This window comes from Mustela lutreola, chromosome 4 (assembly GCF_030435805.1).
Source record: "Mustela lutreola isolate mMusLut2 chromosome 4, mMusLut2.pri, whole genome shotgun sequence".
NCBI classification, from domain to species: Eukaryota; Metazoa; Chordata; class Mammalia; order Carnivora; family Mustelidae; genus Mustela; species Mustela lutreola.
The window spans coordinates 128,943,590-128,964,638 of NC_081293.1; the positions used below are offsets into that span (position 1 = coordinate 128,943,590).

The 21,049-nt window shown below is 34.8% G+C and overlaps 1 protein-coding gene across 10 annotated transcripts in view; it reads left to right on the forward strand.

Annotated features, from left to right (window-relative positions):
- CFAP69 (cilia and flagella associated protein 69) overlaps positions 1–21,049 on the forward strand; it is a 51,937-nt gene that overhangs the window by 23,251 nt on the left and 7,637 nt on the right. For all 10 annotated transcript variants that reach the window (XM_059171057.1, XM_059171059.1, XM_059171062.1 and 7 more), the window contains 8 exons: positions 342–465; positions 3,439–3,487; positions 3,583–3,704; positions 5,762–5,978; positions 8,904–9,068; positions 12,669–12,787; positions 14,509–14,627; positions 18,811–18,892. In XM_059171057.1, the coding sequence (XP_059027040.1) occupies positions 342–465; positions 3,439–3,487; positions 3,583–3,704; positions 5,762–5,978; positions 8,904–9,068; positions 12,669–12,787; positions 14,509–14,627; positions 18,811–18,892 (997 nt within the window). The remainder of the gene's footprint in view (positions 1–341; positions 466–3,438; positions 3,488–3,582; positions 3,705–5,761; positions 5,979–8,903; positions 9,069–12,668; positions 12,788–14,508; positions 14,628–18,810; positions 18,893–21,049) is intronic.

The following is a 21,049-nucleotide window of genomic DNA, read 5'->3' on the forward strand; positions in this document are numbered from 1 at the left end:
AGAGTAGAAAATAGAATAGTGAGAGATGAAGCTAACAGTGTTAGCAGGGACCATAACATGAAAGGCTTGATAAGCCTTGGTAAGGGGGTAGGACTTTTTAATCTTAAGAACAAAGAAAAGCCTTTAAGTAGTTTAGCAGTTACTTTGCCCACAGGTATAGATTTGGATGGATGGATTCTTATCTGATAGAGACTTGACTCCTATGGCAGATTTAGAAATGTAGAAAAGATCAAAAATACTTCAAAATGAATAGTATGATATAAAAAGGGAATTCTGTTGATAGACACTTAAGTAGCATTTACACGGAAATATGGTTTTAAAGATCTGATTTTACTTTCCAGGGCTTTGAAGGAAGTATTTAAAAATCTGTTTATGAGAGGTTTTAGTCATTATGATCGTCAGCTTAGAAATGATATATTAGTAATCACTACAATTATAGCTCAAAATCCTGGAACACCAATGATCGTAAGTATGAGTCACATTGCATGAATTTTAGTTGTGGAAATAGCTTGAACGGGGGGAAGGATTCCTAAACAACGTTGTAATATTTATGAACTTGTGATAGCAAGATATTTTGTAATTTCATTATGGCCACCAGTAGTTCTGCCAATTCTCTGCCAGTTCTTTTGTAAACTTGAGATTCTCTTCATATTTTATAATTTGCTTACATATTTGCTATGTATGATGTGTTTCTTTCCTTGCTGGTGATATGAGTTTATATCTGGAACCATTTCTCTTTCACCTAAAGAATTTCCTTTCCCATTTCTTATGATGCAGATCTGCTAGCTGCTGGGAACAAATTCTCTTACTTTCTTTTATCTCAATACATCTTTAATTCAGCCTAATTATTGAAGTTTCAGAATATTGAATTCTAGTTTGAACACTTTTATATTTTACCACTTGAAGATACCATTCTGCTGTCTTCTGGCTTCATGTTTCTGATCAGAAGTATTTGTTTTTTCAATTTGTTTCCCCATGGACAATGTATCATTTTGCTTTCTGGCTATTTTTTTAAGATTTTCACTCTACCTTTGGTTTCCATCAGTTTTACTATTATGTGCCAAGATGTGATTTTCTTTGTTTTTATCCTGCTTAAGATTCATTCATAGGGCTTCCTGAGTATGTAAACTGACTAAATTTGGAAATTTTTTTGATCATATTCTATAAGTATTTTATCAGCCCCATTCTCTCTCTCTCTCCCCTTCTGTAATTCAGATTACATGCATGTTTGTTGTGAGGCGTGTTCTCTTTTTTCAATCATTTTTCTCTCTATTCTTCAGATTAAATAATTTGTATTGGTCTATACAACTAAATTCACTGACTTTTTTCCCCTCTCATCTTCATTCCATTATTAATTATTAATCCCATCCAGTGCATTTTTATTCTAGATGTTGTCTTTTTTAGTTTTTAAATTTTTGTTTCCTTTTTATAGTTTCTATTTCTCTGCTGAGAGTTCCTGTCTTTCTGTTTATTCTGAGCCTTTTTACTGTGGATTCTGGTGTACTCCTCTGAAAAGTATTTATTCTTTTGTATTCATGGGCATTTAGTTAGGCTACTCATCCCTATGACAAATGGCAGGTCAAATCTCAGTTCATTTCTTTTAGCCTTACCTAGGATGCTTGAGTATTCTCTGCCCTGGCATGAATCAGGCATTAGCCACACGTTTGGGAGCTTATACACAGAAGTTGAAGTTCCCTTTCTCTCTTTTATGGGATTTCCCCCTTCACTTTCCAGTAGCAGTAGTTGCCCTGAGAGTACCTCTGCCCTCTGAATATTCAAACCACTAAGATAACAGCTTTACTCTGAGTTGCAGGATCTACACAAGGTGTGGACTAGGTCCTGGCCTCTGTCTAAATGCCTTTTTTTTAACAAAAGGGAAACCCATGCAGTGCCATCTCCATCTTGACAGTTCTGACTCCCCTCCAGTAACTGCTTGGTTTTCATCACAAGACAGTTGTTTTTATATTTTGTTCCGAGTTTATAATTGTTACCTTCAGGAATATTTCTTATGGGAGCTACTCTGCCATCCCAGAAGCTGAGCCTTGGCATATTTTATAGTGTAAAAATCACTGAATGATTGACATCCCAGAGTAGAGCTCTTTGGCAATGATATCCATATAGCCATAAACTTTCTAAGTTGTATTTAAAGGAAATTGGTGAGGGGCGCCTGGGTGGCTCAATGGGTTAAAGCTTCTGCCTTCAGCTCAGGTCATGATCCCAAGCTCCTGGGATCGAGCCCCGCATCGGGCTCTCTGCTCAGTGGGGAGCCTGCTTCTCTCGCGCTCTCTCTCTCTCTCTGCCTGCCTCTCTGCCTACTTGTGATCTCTGTCTGTCAAATAAATAAATAAAATCTTGAAAAATAAATAAATAAAAATAAAGGAAATTTGTGAATGAAGGGTTCAATGCCATATCAGTGGTTCAGATAGAACTTATAATGTGTAAATGGGGGCAACAATCCTACCTAGCTTTCTAGTCAAGACTGCAATGCATGGGTAAACCTATATGTGTCTTTGGAGGCTCCTGCTTAGTTAATAAATTCTCATTAGCATCCTTGCAAGCATTCAGGTGAATTTTATGAGTCAAATAACATCTTCACATTTAAAGAAACCATATGGATCCTAAAGCAGTAGCACTGTAACACTGCAAGCTCAAAAACCTAGGGACTTGCCCCACTAAACTCTCCCGAATTACAAAGTCTAGCTAGGATATCTGTGGCAGAAATGTGTTCTCTCATGCTGAAATGTTTGCAATTCTGGTTATTCTTCAGGGTTTTTTATGTTAAGTAGAACCCATTAGACCTGATGAAACCATATAATGAGAGTGGTTGGGGTCAAGGTGGGAGGGGGGCTGTTTAAGAAGAAAAGCTGCTGAAAATAACTGTATCTTTTGCCCTTATTTTGTCACTTAAAGGTATAATACGATAATGAATTAGAAAAGTAATTTGTAGTCTTTTTTTTTTTTAAGATTTAATTTATTTATTTGACAGAGATCACAAGCAGGCAGAGAGGCAGGCAGAGAGAGAGAGAGAAGAAAGCAGGCTCCCTGCTGAGCAGAGAGCCCGATGTGGGTCTCCATCCTAGGACTCTGGGATCATGACCCGATCTGAAGGCAGACACTTTAACCCACTGAGCCACCCAGGCGCCCCAGTAATTTGTAGTATTAACACATTTTGGGTAATTACCAAATTTTAGTCAGCATCTTAAAATATACTCATAGAATAATATAAAAATACTTCTTAGAACCAACAGAAGTTTATATTAAATAAATTACAAGTTTATCTGGCTATATGTTTCCTGCTTTCATCCCTTTCTATTATTAGTACTTTATGAATTCAAATGAATGACAAGGGGAATCTGATAAAGATGATTAAATATTAGGTAAATATAAGCATCTGTAATTTCCATCTAATTCAATCATTCTTCTATGTATTTATATTAGGAATGTGGCTTTACCAGGGATTTGATACTATTTGCAACCTTTACAGAAGGTAAAAACCATAAAACTTTCAACCTATAATTATCTTGATGAGTCTTAAACATTACTTTATCTTTTACTTTTATTTTCTTTTTTTCCCCCTCACAGTTAAAAGTCAAAATCCTTTGGTGAAAGGTCTTAAGCTTTCTAATTCCTATGAAGATTTTGAATTGAAGAAATTGCTATTCAATATAATTGTGATCTTATGTAAAGATTTACCTACTATACAGGTAAAAAAAATAATAATAACCAAAATTAAAGCTAGTGTGTCTCACTTTGTAGTATAACTTTCTTAAAAGTCATGATTGCATCACCACTTCGTCATATCAGGGAGACAAACCATAAGTGACTCTTAATCTCACAAAACAAACAGGATTGCTGGGGGGAGGGAGGTTGGGAGAAGGGGGGTGGGGTTATGGACATTGGGGAGGGTATGTGCTTTGGTGAGTGCTGTGAAGTGTGTAAACCTGGCGATTCACAGACCTGTACCCCTGGGGATAAAAATATATGCTTATAAAAAATAAAAATAATTTTTAAAAAAAGTCATGATTGCAAATCTTTCATCAACCCATATGTTTACCATAGAAAGTAACTCTGGTCAGAATTTCATCTTATCAAAATTTCTTCTGCTTATCTGGTTAAATAAACAGTGAATTTACCAAATTTAAACCATATAAACCAAAAAAGGCAGGAGAACATTAGAAATTTATTTATGTATTTAGATCTCCAGGATAAGAAAACATAATATGAAAGAAAATCCATATAGGCCCATCTAGCCTAATAGGCTACCTCTGACCATACTGTGGTTAAAGCTTTAGTCAGGTGGAATGCAGTGCTATCATTTTTCAGCAATGTGATCCTGAATAAGCTGTTTAGTTTCTGTAAAACCCAGATTTTTAAAAATGTTTTATTTATTTATTTGAGAGAGAGGGGAGAGCACAAGTAGGCAGAGCAGCAGCAGAGGGAGAGGGAGAAGCGGGCTTCCCACTGAGCAGGGAGCCTGAGGCATGGCTCCTGGGATCATGACCTGAGCTGAAGGCAGATACTTAACCAACTGAGTCACCCAGGTGCCCCAATCCCAGATATCTTAATTTCAAAATGAGGATAACACCTATCTCATGGAATTATTATGAGGGTTAAGAGAGCTAAGAGAGCTCAGATTTTTTTGGTAATACCACTTTGAGGAACACACACATATATATACACTAAAATATGTTCAGAGAAGGAAAAAAATTGTCTTTGTTTCTACAGTTATAACTTTATTAATGATATCAAAATTATATACTCTATAGAATCTAAATGCATTTTCTGAAATGCCAAATAGAATATAATTACATAAAATATGGTTTTTTAGTACAGTGAAGTATTATATATTAAAATCTCTCTGGAGACAAAATGTACATGACAGTTTAAAAACCACTTTAGTGGATTTCAGAGTCAAATGGCATAAAGAATATGGTGAGCTTCTTAAAGCACTGTGTGAGCAGTGGAATCAACTAATTTTTTTATGTCATTTGTTTGTGGCCCAGTAATTGTAGTGATAATGAATTTGTGTACTGTTATTTGTGGTTCATGGAATATTTTGAAAACATTATCCACTTAATATTTATAGTAAGGCTAGAACTAGCTGTTGTTCTTAGTCCTGCTTCCTCCATTCTAAATCTTGCCTTCATTCCCTGTGGACTAGTACATTGTCATAATAGCTATGCATTTTTCTATTTTATTGAAATCATGGATTCAGCACAATTTTAAAATTCTAAGCATATAATTATAAGTATGGCTTGTGACCTGAGTGGCATCGATTGACTAGAATTTTTGTATAAGTTCTATTACAACTGCTTAAAAATTAGCCACAGTCATTATTTTGGAAAAATTACACTTTTATAGTGTACCATTGAGTCTGTGAAATGTTTCTTTTTCAAAAATGAAGGGAAGAGAGAAACTTCAGCAGTTTATTTGCCCCAAATTTTCTGCTTCTTTGGTTTGATCATAAGCAGGAGTCAAATTACATATATACGCGTAGACAAAAAAAAATTAACACTTATTTATTATTGTCATCTAGAGAGTACATATCTGAGATAAGGGGATCATAGCCAACTTGTTGTTGTTTTTGTTTTTGTTTTGTTTTGGTTTTGGTACTTAATGTAGATTGGGCATCTTTAGGAAGGAAATTTTTTTTTTAAATGACCCTAATAAAACATCACATTGGAAATCTTTAATTTTCTTAGATTAAATAAAATAGTTTTAATTATGTTTCTAACAAAGTAGTTTTTCCCCTTCCTCATAGCTGTTAATTGACGGCAAAGTTATCTTGGCTTTGTTTACCTATGTTAAAAAGCCTGAGAAACACAAGATAATGGAGTGGTCTGCAGCACAGTATGAAGAATTACAACTGCATGCAATTGCCACTTTGTCGTCAGTGGCTCCTTTTTTAACCGAAGAGTATATGTTGTGTCAGGGGAATGCTCAAGTCCTTGCATTTCTAGAATGGTGTGAGAGTGAAGGTGAGTGATACCTATCAAAATTCTAATTTACATGTTTCAATTGAACTCTCAATATATTCATAGAAAAAATAAATAAAATTAATTAAAGAAAAGAAATAAAAATATATATCTTGTTTCCTGTGATTTTCACATGTTTACTGTTGTTTTAAAGAAAACTGAGATTTCATTTAAAGTCAGACACATTAGTAAATATCGTAACTGTAATTGATACATACCTCTAAGTAAAAGAAATCATTCATATAACTTGATTTAAATTTTTGTAGCATTAGGCTTATCCAACAATTATACTAAGTCCTGGAAATATTTTAAAGATTTTATTTATTTATTTGATAGAGACAGAGATCACAAGTAGGAAGAGAAGCAGGCAGAGAGAGAGGGGGAAGCAGGCTCCCCGCTGAGAAGAGAGTCCGATGCGGGGCTCAATCTCAGGACCCTGAGATCATGACCTGAGCGGAAGGCAGAGGCTTTAACCCATTGAGTCATCCAGGTGCCCCAGTCCTGGAAATTTTTTTTTTTTAAGATTTTATTTATTTATTTGACAGAGAGATCACAAGTAGGCAGAGAGAGGCAGGCAGAGAGAGAGAGAGAGAGAGAGAGGAAGAAGCAGGCTCCCTGCTGAGCAGAGAGCCCGACGTGGGACTCGATCCCAGGACCTTGAGATCATGACCTGAGCCAAAGGCAGTGGCTTAACCCACTGAGCCACCCAGGCGCCCCCTGGAAATATTTTAATCATTCATTCAACAAATATTTGTTGAGTACCTACTAGGTACTAATATTGTTTTAACTGCTAAGGATACATTTATATTCAAAATAAATAAAATCCCTACCTTCACAGAGCTTAAAATTCCCAACCAGAAGTAATGATTCCACATGTAGTATACCAAATTATTAGACTACCAATTTGTACAAATATTTTATTATAGCTCTCGTCATTCTTAGAAAGGAAATAAATACTTTCTTTTAAAAAATGCTTATAAGAGAGATACTGCATTCTTTTCTGGTAGTTATTTTGCTGTGGAAATAATTTTATATGATACATTTTCAGTAGATCAAGAAAATCATATATCTGTGAGGATGGAAAATATTATAGCTGATTTTTTTAATTCTCTAGTTTCTAATATGCAGAATTACTAAATTTATTCTTGTTAAATTGCTATGCATTAAATAATTATTCTCTATCCTTTATATCATTTATGTTTACAAAAGACTATAAAGCAAAAGAGGAAATGCTGCCTAACATGGGGAAGCCTTATAGCTAACAGTTATTGAGTACTTACTGCATGGTAGGCCTTACACACCTCACAAGTATTAACTCATTTAGTCCTCACAACAGATCCAGAGGTTGGAGGTACTGTTACCATCCCAGGTGGTCACACGGGTAGAACTCAATCAGAAAAGTTAAATAACATGTTCTTGGTCACACAGGAAGTGTCAGATCAAGGATTTAGTACATGTAGTCTAGCTCTAGAACTTGCATTTTTAACCCATACACAATACTCAGAAGAGTATTTTTTTTTTTTTTTTTTTAGTTTTAAACATGAAGAACCTTTTAAAGAAGGCATATTATTGTAAAGAAGAAAGGAGAACTTGCCTTGCTGTTTATCAAGACTTACCATAAAGCAATAATAATTTAAACTGTATGGTACTAGATAAGGAACAGACCAATGAAAAAGAATATATGGGAGGTTGGCATTAACAAACCTTCAATAAAAATAAAAATAAAAATTGGCTTCTTTCACCTTGTTAAAAAAAATCAAGTGCAAAATGAATTAAATCCCTAAATATAAAAAGTTAAACTATAAAATCTTAGAAGAAAACATGGGAAAATATCTTTATGATAACAGGGTAGGAAAAGACTTTGATAAACCAGAAGAATTTAAACTATATGGAAAATTAGTGCATTTAATAATGTAAAATTTAGAAATGCTGTATGACTGAATCTGAATAAAATAATGATCTACAAAATGGGAGAATACATTTCTGACCCCTGTGACTAATAAAGGATTAGAATCCAGGCTCATAAAGAACTAAAAAAAGAAAATAACTCGGCAAAGAAGTAGATAAAGAATAGAGACTGCCAAGTCACAGACAAAATTTCAAATTTAAAAATAACATTAAAAGATGTTCAACGTTATTGGTAATCAGAGAAACACAAATTAAGATAATAATTAACTGTCATTTCCCATTTAACAGATTGGGAAAATCTATTAGTCTTGTACGTTGTGTTCATATAACCACTTTGAGAAACAATTTAGGAACATTGGTAAAATTAAGTGTGGGTATACCCTATATGATTCTGGTGTCACATGGCGAAACCTTTCTCAGTGGGAATAAGAAAGTTCATTGTACCAGAATGTTCATTGTAGCAGTTTGTTCTAGTGAATGGATAAACTGTGATTTATTCATAAAATGATTGCTCAGGGGCACCTGCGTGGCTCAGTTGGTTAAGCATCGGACTCTTGATTTCACTCAGGTCATAATCTCAGGGCTGTGAGATTGAGCCCGGCATCAGGCTTCAGGCTGGGCATGAAGCTGGCTTAAGAGTCTCCCTCTCTCTCTTCCCATCCCACCTAAAACAAATAAAATGAATGCTGAAAGCAATTAAATGATTTAGATCTGCTTGTGACTATGTAAATACTTCAAAAAAACATAATTTTGAGTAATAGTAGCAAGTTACAAAAGATACACACAAGATGACACATTTGAGAAAAATTTTAAAGCATGTTTCTGTTCTGGGAATAGGAGGAGAAGGGGGAAAGGATAATATTTATTCCTCTAAAAAAAAAACTAAAGAGTATGGCAAAATTTAACATCTGCTTAAACTTAAGAGTTAGATATATAAGGTAACTGATATGTTCTGTTTTATTTGAAATGTTTTTGCTTTAAATTTCTTGATGTAAAGTATTAAATTCTATTTCTCCACAGATTCCTTCTTTAGCCATGGCAATAGTTTTCATGGAACAGGTGGCCGTGCCAATAAGTTTGCCCAGATGCGTTACAGTTTAAGACTCTTGAGAGCCATGGTCTACACTGAGGATGAGACTATAAACAATGATCTTTGTGAAAAGGGAACAATTCAGCAACTGATAGGTAAAACACATTTAGTAGAATACTTATAAATTAGAGGTTTTGCTTAAAATGCTTTTTACAAATTTATTTTATCATTCTAGCCAAGAAACTCCTGAATATTCTCTTGGTTTTGTTTCATATTGTTGCTATAAGCCAATTTGTCTTTACTGAAACATCATGGTCACTCATTCTGTAAACATCTGTTTATTCCAGATACTATTTCATTTAGGATTATCTTTTTTTTTTTTTTTTTTAAGATTTTATTCATTTATTTGACAGAGAGAGAGATCACAAGTAGGCAGAAAGGCAGGCAGAGAGAGAGGGGGAAGCAGGCTCCCCGCCACGCAGAGAGCCCTATGTGGGGCTCGATCCCAGGACCCTGAGATCATGACCCGAGCCGAAAGCAGAGGCTTAACCCACTGAGCCACCCAGGCGCCCCAAGGATTATCTTTTTTTTTAATGGGCTACTGTTACCTTCATTTTTCTAGTAATAAGATGGCCACATTTTGGCTAGGATTTTGAAGTCATTTAAAAGAGGATAACATGGGGGGGCCTGGGTGGCTCAGTGGTTTGGGCTGCTGCCTTCGGCTCGGGTCATGATCTCAGGGTCCTGGGATCGAGCCCCGCATCGGGCTCCCTGCTCTGCAGGAAGCCTGCTTCCCTCTCTCTCTCTCTCTGCCTGCCTCTCTGCCTACTTATGATCTCTGTCTTTCAAATAAATAAATAAAATCTTTAAAAAAAATAAAAATAAAAGAGGATAACATTACATTTTCCAGTGCATCTGACATACCAGAACACTAGTATGCTGGTATATATAGAAATGTACCTAGGAGATTCTTTTCTGTTATAATATAGCAGGATATCCTTGATTTTCAACTTAGAATTCACTATAATGAATCATCTTATCCCCAAAATACATACGTGTGAGCTTGGAATAAAGTTCAGAACTGAAAACAAACTATTGTTACCTTTGTTAATTAAAAAATTAATAATCCTCTGGCCCTAACTTTTCCTGACCTTGAAAAGATCTCTTTTGGGGGCGCCTGGGTGGCTTAGTTGGTTAAGCAGCTGCCTTCGACTCGGGTCATGATCCTGGAGGCCCGGGATTAAGTCCCACAGTGGGCTCCCTGTTCAGCAGAGAGTCTGCTTCTCCCTCTGACCTCTCCCCTCTCATGCTTTTTCTATCAAATAAATAAATAAAATCTTAAAAAAAAAAAAAAAAAGATCTATTTTGGTCATACTCAAATTCACTGTTTGCCTCATGAGTATGAGATAATTTGCTGGATGTCAATTAATTATAAACACCTCCACTAGAACTCTTCAATCTGTTGAGCTAAAGTGCCTACTCTTCCATCACTAGTGGAGAATAGTGGTGCCATTTAATAGCAGTGTCCTTTAAAATAAGGATACTGAAAAGGGTGTTAAGTGAAAACATTTTTTTGTTGAGTTTACTGAGGATGACCAAACCTGAAAGTAGATTTTGTGTATGTGTGATTGTGAGTAAAGCAATGGAAGTTTATTAAGTGAAGATACAGAAAAAACTCTCAAGAGTGAGTGGGGTCCCAACAGTGTTGCCCCTGAAGTAGATTTTATCACTTCCATGCATGTTCCATTGTACAGAACTCAGTGTTAAGGTTACAACCTAATGTATGGAATCTAGAAAATACTATATTTCCTATGTCCAGATAAGAGTCTGAATCTTACCTGGGTAGGAGGTGTGAGGTAGAGAAAGGGGAAAACAAATACAGAAGGGTTCTTTCCTTAGGATTTTTTCCCTTTAACTTGAAAGAAGCTGATCTTCATCATGTGAGTTCTTAGAGGCAGTGGCCTTCCTTCACTTACTCAGTCTAACAGAGGACTTAACAAATAGTTTGCTCATCAAATAGTAATTGAATTGTTATTGCAAATGTTTATAATACCCTTTGTGCAGGCACTGGTGTCACAAATGTGTATAGAACAGGACACTGTGGACCTTGCCCTTAATGAGAATGGGAAAAAAAAAAAAGTATACCCTAGAAAGATAGCATATGTTACCCTACACCATCAGTAAGTCCCCTAGTGAGTAAGAGAATACCACAGAAACCCAAAGGTTTCAGTCGTTTTTAAGGCTAGGTAATCTTGACAAGTACCTTTATTGAGCTTGGTGTAAGGGTAAAGCTAGTTTTGAGAGGGAAAAGAGGAGATGGTCTTTAAAGCAAGGGAACAGTATAAGCAGAGACATGGTATTAAAATATATATAACAGTGTTTTCAGAGCTAGCTGAAGTGAAGTCAGTTTTATGAAGTTTTATGAAGATATCTATCACCTATACTTCAATTTAAAATAATAAAAAACAGAAACTGGAAAAAATGTTTTATGGAAATAAGTAATGTGAGATATAATATGTCTAGTGAAGAGCCAAGTTAGAATTTTGAATAGCATCCTCTTTAGACATGGGGAGCCGTTAGTGATCTTGATCAGGGAGGTTATATGTATCGTGCTGTTTTAGGAAAAGGAATCTGGAAGAAATATGTCAGATGCATTAGAATAGAACAAGGAGAAAGTAAAGGCAGGAACTAAAGGATACTGAAATATGAAGGAAATAATTAAAAACATAACGTGTGTTATAGACAACACAGAATGTGGCATGCCTACACTCAAGTAGGAAGGAGAATGAGATCATCTAGAAAGGTAAGCAGCCCTATGGCCAACCAGGTTGGATTCCTAGATGTTCCTAATAAAGGAGCATAGGCCCATCTGTTCCTGGCGTGCTCCTCAACAGAGCCTTCAGCATGCTCAACTAGCCCTATCAGGGACTGATCCTGCACCTGTCATTCATACTAATAGGTCCAAGAATCATGCTCTCAGGGCCAGCTATGGTAATAAACTGTGATTTCCCTGCCCTCTTACTTTGGAACATGAGTCCAGCCCTTCTTGGTAATGTCAATGACCCCTTTAACAGAGAAGCAATGATTTTTGCTCCTGATTTAAAGCTTAAAAGAAAATTCCTTTTTGCAGCAAAATTGTATTGTGACTGTCATCCCATCAGTGTAAGTGGCTCTTTTCTAGTCTTTCTAAATTTTTAGTAGAAGCAGGGGAGAGATTTCAAAGGACATGGGAATACTGCTACCTAAAGTTATTGAAAACACCTCCCAGTAAACATAAGGAGAGGACACAGAAAGAAATAACAGGAAGAGAAAATACACTTAGAGAGGTCTTCCACCTTTGCCTAAAATTGACCCTGTTAACCATGAAGAGATGAGCAAGCTGTGATCAGGCATTTTAGTCATATATTTGCAAAGCACTCATTTCTGCCTCATGTTGTTCTGCATATTTCTATAAACAGTTTTGTTTGCTGCACAAAGTATCAGGTCATTAGGGCATCTTTTAATAATATTCCATTAATTCTGTACTAGAAATGCTATATATGTATTCAGAGCTCAAAGAATCCTTTTATCATCTTCTGTTTACAGCTTCTACATAACTGTTCAATTCAAATAGCTCCCTTTAAAATAAGTTCTCTAATTGAAATTTTGTAAGAAAGGATTTATTTTTTTTAAAGAAGGAATTTCAAAACAGTATTTGATCAAAATAAAAATACAATGTCTGATGAGTTTACATTCTTTCAATTTTTCCACACCAGGAGTTTTTAAAAATACAATAAGCAAGTCTAATGACAAAGAAGAAGCCATTGTTTTGGAAATTCAATCTGATATATTACTTATCTTATCTGGTCTTTGTGAACATCATATTCCTAGGAAGGTATGTATGCCTGTGAATCAAAGTTTTGTTCAGATCTTCCAATGACCTAGCACTATAAACTGTTTCTTGGTGTCCATAAATGTTGGTGTTTTTTAATCTTGTGAGGATTTAATTTAATATTCCTTTTTATAAGGAGAATATAATTGTATGCAATAAAGTATATATTTGTGTATATATATATATATATATATATATATCTTAAGTGTATATTTCAGTAGGTTTTGATGAATGCATACACCCATTTAACCAATATCTCAATTAAAACAGAGACAACTATTACCTCCTATGAAATTCTTTCATGCCACTTAGTAGCTATCCCCCCTATTTGCCTTCTGGTGACCACTGTTCTGATTTCTATCCCCGTAAAATAAGTATTGCCTATTCTTTTACTTTATATGAATGGAACCACATTCATATAAATGTGATTGACTCTTTTGTATCTGGTCCTGTCATCACCACATTTCTGAAATATACCCATGTTATTACAGGTATCAGCAGCCCATTCCTTTTTGTTGCTGAGCAGTTTTTCTTTGTTTGAATATACCCAATTTTTTTCTCCATTCCCCTATTGATTAATACTTAGGTTTTATCCATTTGGGACTATATGTATAAACCTTCAGTGAACATTTTTGTAGTAGTCTTTCTGTGGACATAATGCTTTCATTTCTTCTAGATAAATACTGGGGAATACAATTAATGTTCATTAAGTAGGTATATGTTTTTAAGAAACTGGCAAACAGTTCTTCCAAAGTGACTATCACATTATAAATGTTTTGAGTTTAAATTGGGTTCAGGGTGATGGGTATGTGATGAGCACTGAGTGTGGTATGTAACAGATGAATCACTAAATTCTATACCTGAAACCAATATTATACTGTATGTTAACTAAATGGAATTTAAATAAAAACTTAAAGAAAAAAAATCAGGTTTATACTAGAACTAAAAGTTAGAAAAAAGAGCTTATTTCCCTTTGATCTTTTTAAATTTATAACAAACTCTGAGTCTCTAAGTTTGATAACTTAAATAATTTAATAAAAGAATTGGAAAGATAAAAAAATTAAAATTGTGAAATTTCCAATAGAGAGATTTTAGGGAGAGGCAACAAGAACAGTAAATGCATACCTAGCTTTGAGCTTTGGTCCAGCTTTTTCTTATACTCTGCCACCCTATGCCTTTCTTCTGGAAAAACACTCATTGTCTTGCTTACTAGGTACCAGAACTGAACTACAAAACAGTGAGAAAGGTAATTGGTAAATAACAAGTAATAACTGGCAATAACGTAATATAAATTACTAAAGGTTTTAGTTATCATTTATATATTTATTTCTCTCTTGGGAGTATTAAAAAGTCTTCCCTGATAGAATTTTAGCCTCTTAAAATTAGTTTTGCTCTCGTATTCATCTGACAGGATATTGGACTACATTTATTATAAAGCAGAAGAAAACCATAGGGTAAGCTTATGGTTTATTTTTTTAAAAAAAGAAAGGGAAAAATCAAAAAAATAGAAAGGGACATTAAGCTGGCATGTTGATTGATGCCATTTCTAAAAATTATTAGCTTTACAATAATTGGTCTTAAATTCCTATGAGTGCAAATTTGAAAAAAATATTTGTATAAAAATAACAATGTTCTATTTTTCTCATACAAAAAGTTTTAGGGGACAATATGAAACAGGAAAGGATTAGATGATTCCAAAAAATAATTTTAAATAAATCTCCTAGGAAATTTTTGGGACTGAAGGAGTGGATATAATTCTTCATGTAATGAAAACAGATCCCACAAAGTTACGGACTGGATTAGGCTATAATGTACTTCTTCTTAGTACATTGGACAGTATTTGGTGAGTATTACTGTACCCAAGCTAGAACCACAATACAAGAAAATTACTTCTATGCTATTTGTTGATTATATTTAAACATGATATTTAAGATTTCTATCTAATTTTGATAAACTATACAAACTTATAAGAAATAAAGCCTAGAAAAAATTAACACTGTAGCTTGAATAGTAATAAAAATTAATCCTCATATGCACGATAGAGGAGGGAAAATTTTTGGTGCTACAATTTCTTCATGGGTTAGATAGATTTAAATCAGTTGAAATATGTTTCTGTACTATAATTTAAGCTTCAGTAAAAATTTGCTTGATTTATAAAAAGCATTCTTCCCTCAAAACCACACCAGAAAGATAACTCTTCCAACACCTTTTCCAATAGTCCAGAAATGACAGTTACCAGTGTCCTTTGGAAAGTAATCTTGTCCATAGCCCATTCATAAAACCATTCTTGTATCTAAACTTAAATCCTTGTTTTTATTATTTGAATCCATTCCATTCGGGCCTGGCCTGGAAAAACAAAAGCATCTACTCTTCTTACACATTATTCTTATACTTGAAGACTGCTTAATTCCTCATTCATCTCCTCTTCAAAGAGTTGAAAATCAATTGACTAGGTATTTCCAAAGCAATATTCTTTCCTCAAGCTTTTTGCATTCCTAAAGGGCAAAAAATAAATCATACATATATACATATACACATCCTGCTTTTCATAACATTAATTTATAAAATTTTGTCTTGAGCAGAATTACTGAGTTTCATATATCATTAACAACACATTTCTTTTGTCCTATATGGTGGGATTCATGAAAGCCACAGTACAACATATTTGGAAGGGGAAATAATGACTATAGACCTAATACACTACAGATCTAAATGGACCTAACAGGCATACGCGGAATTTTCCACTCAGTAGCAGCAGAATCCATAGTCTTTTTTTTAAAGATTTTATTTATTTTTTTGACAGAGATCACAGCAGGCAGAGAGGCAGGCAGAGAGAGTGAGAGGGAAGCAGGCTCCCTGCTGAGCAGAGAGCCCTGATTGCGAGGCTTGATCCCAGGACCCTGAGATCATGATATGAGCCTGAGCCACCCAGGTGCCCCTAGAATACATATTATTTTTAAGTGCTGTCTTATTGTGATTTATATTAAGAAATACATATTTGGGGGCACCTGGGTGGCTCAGTGGGTTAAAGCCTCTGCCTCTCTGCTCTGCGGGGGGGTCTGCTTCCTCCTCTCTCTCTGCCTGCCTCCCTGCCTACTTGTGACCTCTCTCTCTATGTCAAATAAATTTTTAAAAATCTTTAAAAAATAAAAAAAAAAAAGAAATACATATTTGGTCCATTCCTAGTCCATGGCTCCTAAAACTTTTGTCATTTCCTCATCAATAAGAGCAATTAAAACATCTTTTGTCACAGTATTTGGTCTTTTATTCTCATCTCCTGTAATAGCTTCAGAATAATAACTATGAAGGGTAATGTCTTTTGTTATTCATAACATGTTCCTTTTAACCACATCTGAATTTAGGCAAATGAGATGATTTTTTAAAGATTTAATTTATTTATTAGAGAGAGAGAGACAGAGCATGAGTGGGGGGAAGGACAGAAGGAGAGGGACAAGCACACTCCCTGCTGCCTGGGGAATCTGACATGGGGCTTCATCCCAGAACCCTAAGATCATGACCTGAGCCAAAGTCAGACACTTAACTGACTGAGCCACCCAGCACCCCTAATGAGGTCATTTTTAGAGCACACCTAGATAACCACAGGATGGGGGGCTGGTTCTGCATGCAAGTCTTAACAAATTTAAGACTTAAATCATTGAAAATATCTTTTCTAACCACATAAGAAAAAAACTAGAAATCAATAACAAATAGAAATTAGGAAAACTTACAAATGCAGGGGAATTAACATGCTCTTTAACTGCCACTGGGTCAAAGACAAAAGCAAAATAAAAATTAGGAATTTCTCAAGACTAAAATGATAGTGCAACATACCAAAACTTATGTGATACAGCAACAGCAGAACTAAGAGGGAAGCCTATAGGTATAAATACCTACATAAAAAAGAATGGGGATCCCTGGGTGGCTCAGTTGGTTAAGTGTTAGACTCTTGGTTTTGGCTCAGGTCATCATCTCATGGGTCCTAATATCAAGCCCCAGGTAGGGCTCCATGCTCAGTGAGGAGTCTGCTCTCTCTCTGCCCCTCCTTCTCAAAATAAAAAAAGAATGACTCAAGTAAACAACCTAACTTTAAACTTAAGGTAATTAGCAATTAAAGAACATATAAACCCAAAATTAGCAAAATAAAGGAAATACTAAAGATTAGAACAGAAATAAATGAGAGAATAGAAAAAAATGGTTTGTTTTAAAAAGACATCAAAGTTTACAAGCCGTTAGCTAGACTAAAAGAAAGAAGGGAGAAGACTCAAAATTAAGATAAATGAAATAAATGAAATAGAATACATCACAACAGAAATAAAAAAAGCATCATAATGGATTATTATGAACAACTATATGCCAACAAATTAGACAATATAGAACAAATAGATAAATTCCTAGAAACATACAATCAAGATAGAATTAAGAAGAAATTGGAAAGCCTGAACAGACCAATAACAATAAGGATATTGAATTAGTAATCAAAAACGTCCCAACAAAAAAGCCCAGAACACAATAGCTTCACAAGTGAATTTTACCAAACATTTAAAGAATTAATACGAATCTTTCTTAAGCTCTTCCAGAATATAGAAAAGGGAATGCTTCCAATTCACTTTATGAAGCCAGTCCTGAGGGAAATGGAAGCAAATATCCTATAGGAAATATTAGCAAACCAAATTCAACAACAAATTAAAAGGCTCATATACCATGACCAAGTGGGATTTAAAAACTTTCAACAATTTAAGTAGAGAAGGAACTAACAAAATAAAGGTCATAGATGAAAAGTCCACATCTAAGATCACACTCAATGGTGAAAAGCTAAGAGCTTTTCCTAAAAGATCTGTAACAAGGCAAACGTGCCTACTCTCATCATTTCTACTCAGTACTGTAAGTCCTAGCCAGAGCAAGAAAAAAGAAATAAAAGGCATCTAAATCAGAAAAGAAGTATTAAAATTATCTGTTTGCAGATGACATGATCTTATACATAGAAAGCCCTAAAGACTCCACCAAAAACTGTTAGAACTAATAAATTCAATAAAGTAGCAAAAATCAAATACAAAAATCAGTTGCATTTCCATATACATTTCTATTCATACCATAATGAACTATGCAAAAATAAAATTAAGAAAACAATAATACTACAATAGAACCAAAAAGAATAAAGTACTTAGGAAGAAATGTAACCAAGGAAGTGAAAATCTTATGCACTGAAAACTGTAAAACACTGACAAAAGTAATTAAAGCAGACACAAATAAATCGAAGGACATCCTGTGCTCATGGACTGGAATAATTAATATGGTTTAAATGTCATACTAGCCAAAGTGATGTATAGCTTCATGCAATCCCTATTAAATCCTAAAGATATCTTTTTACAGAAATAGAAAATACAATCCTAAGATTCATATGGAACCACTAATCATCAAGGAAAGGCAAACCAAATCCACAATGAGCTATCATCTTATACCTGATGGAATGGTTATTAACCACCCCACCCCCAGACATGTTTTGGTGAGGAATGTGGAGAAAAGAGAACTCTTGACATTGAGGGAAATGGAAATCGTACAGCCACTATGGAAAACAGTATAGAAGTTCCTAAAAAAATTTAAAAATAGAACCACCATATTATCCAACAATCCCACTTCTGGTTATATATCCAAAAGAATTAGAATCAGAATCTTGAAGAAATAACTGGACTCCCATGTTCATTGCAGTATTATTCACAATAGGCAAGATATGGAAGCAACCCAAATGTTCATCATGACCTGAGATGAATGGATAAAGAAAAAAATATGGTATATACATGTAATGGAATAGCACTTAGCCTTAAAAAAGAAAAAATCCTATGGTTTATAACATAGATGAACCTGGAAGACACTATGCTAAGTGAAATAAGTCAGTCACAGAAGACTATCTTTTATACATGATTTCTGTTATATGAGGCATCTAAAACAGTCCAAAAAAATATGGAAGTAGACAATAGTATATAGACAGTAGAATCCTTGTTAAGTGAATAACCTCCTTTTTATTTAAGGTGCTGTATTTTGGGTTGTTATCCCTTAGAGGATTACTTTCTTGAAAAGGAAGGCATTTTTCTCCTTTTGGACTTATTGGCAGTAAGTATGATTGTTAATAATTGTAAACAAATAAATAGATATGTTTTTATTAACTCTTTCCAAAACTAAGAGCCATAGAACACCATTCTGTAATTAAATGTGCCCCCAAATCATGTTTAAATGTTTGTTTTAAACAAAATCTCACTTGGAGATCCATAATTTGCATTGGCATAATAAAGGCTCTGAAAATTCCTCCTGTATAGAAACCTGTTTACTTAGGTCAGCATGCCCAAACATGTAACAACAGATAATTTGTTTTATGGGATTTTTCCCACCCACCTTTAAAGAAATAGTTTATGAAATGCTACAGTATCAAAACACATAAGCATAACTTCTAGCTTCTTCTCTTAGTTTTAAAAGTTAAGGGCCACATTAAACAAAGGAGTAAAGATCAGCATTTTTTAGAAGATTTTATTTATTTATTTGAGAGAGAGCAAGAGAGAGCATGAGCTCTCTGGGAGAGAGAGAGGTGGAGATAGGCAGAGAGAGAGGGGGAGAGAGAAGGAGGCTCCCTGCTGAGCAAGAAGCCCAATGTAGGACTCCATCCCAGGACCCTGGGATCATGACCTGAGCCGAAGGCAGCCACTTAACCCACTGAGCCACCCAGGCGCCCCAAGATGAGCATTTTTAAAGAACTGAATAGTTTATAGGTGATGTGAAGAATCAAGTGTGTTTTAGACCATTTTATAGAATGAGCAGGAATGACTATACTAAGTTTGCCAGGAAAGACAGTTGCCATCTAACACCAAAGAATGGCAAAGACCCTCAATTATCCTCAAAGTAATTCCCTACTGGCCTCAATTCCAAGTAGGTTCATGTCAAGATGATATGAGAGTAAAAGTATAATTTGGTTTCAATAAAACTTAAAGAGATATTCCCACGTAGAGTTCTACCTATGTCCCTGCCTTGATCGCCACCATTCACAATTTTATTAACAGAATAATAGACCATGGGGCACCTGGGTGGCTCAGCTGGTTAAGTATCTGCCTTTGGCTCAGGTCATGATCCCAGAGTCCTGGGATGGAGCCCCACATTGGGCTCCCTGCTCAGTGGGAGCCTGCTTCTCCCTCTGCCTGCCGCTCCCTCTGCTTGTGCTCTCTTCTTTCTCAAATAAATAAATACAATATTAAAAAAGAAATAAAAACAGAATAACAAAATTATTTGTGTCCCTTCATCTCTCTTAAAGAAAATTAGCTGGCATTACATACAGGAAAGCAAACTCATTAGATATAAAACATTATAAAAAATAAATAAAAATAATAATAACCCATTTTGATAAACAGGAGTGAGTCATAACCAGAAGCCCTTGGATTGTACATAAAATTGGACATAATACAGAAATATATATGTGTGGCTTTACTAAATGATCTATATATAGCTCACCATGTTACTCTAATGAGAGATCAAGCATGCCCAGGTGCTTGGTGATGTGTCAGGGGATTCTCAAAGTCACAGAATTAATTTGGCACATCTTCCTAGAATCTTGTTTTTAGTTGAAGACTAGGAAATGGGGAGTTATATTAGACATGTATATACTAAATAATGAAATTCTATGTGAATATTGAAGGTTATATAATAGACTTCAAAGACATTTCTCACTGTGTTCACTCTCCTTCACCACTAGGGTTTCTCTGATGGAAAGGCATGAAGAAGACTGGTAGGAGAAGCCATATAGCGCAGTGGTTATGATCATAGGCTGCAATCAGTCTGACTGAGGCCTCCAATACTTGTTAGCTGTGTAACTTGGACACGTATTTAATAACATCTCTGTTACATGTTTCTTCATCTATCTAACAGAGATAACAATAGTATCTATCCCATGCTCTGTGGGAGAATTATATGAGTTATTATGTGTGCATGTGCACATATGCACATACAGATATACACACATACACTTACATATAGTATTTGGAATAGTTCCTGACACATATTTTTGCCATGTAAGTGTTTTCTATTTTTAATGAATATAAATATTAGATTGTGCTTAATGTGATTTAAACCAATCAAGTTAATTACAGATTACAAATATTCTTTAATGAAGTTTTTTTTATCAACTCCAACCCTTGAAATTTGCCTCCTTCTCCGGAAAGTGAGGTATAGGAATAAAGAACCCAACTGAGGGCTCTGTTTAATACAATCTGCTAAAATATTTATTCA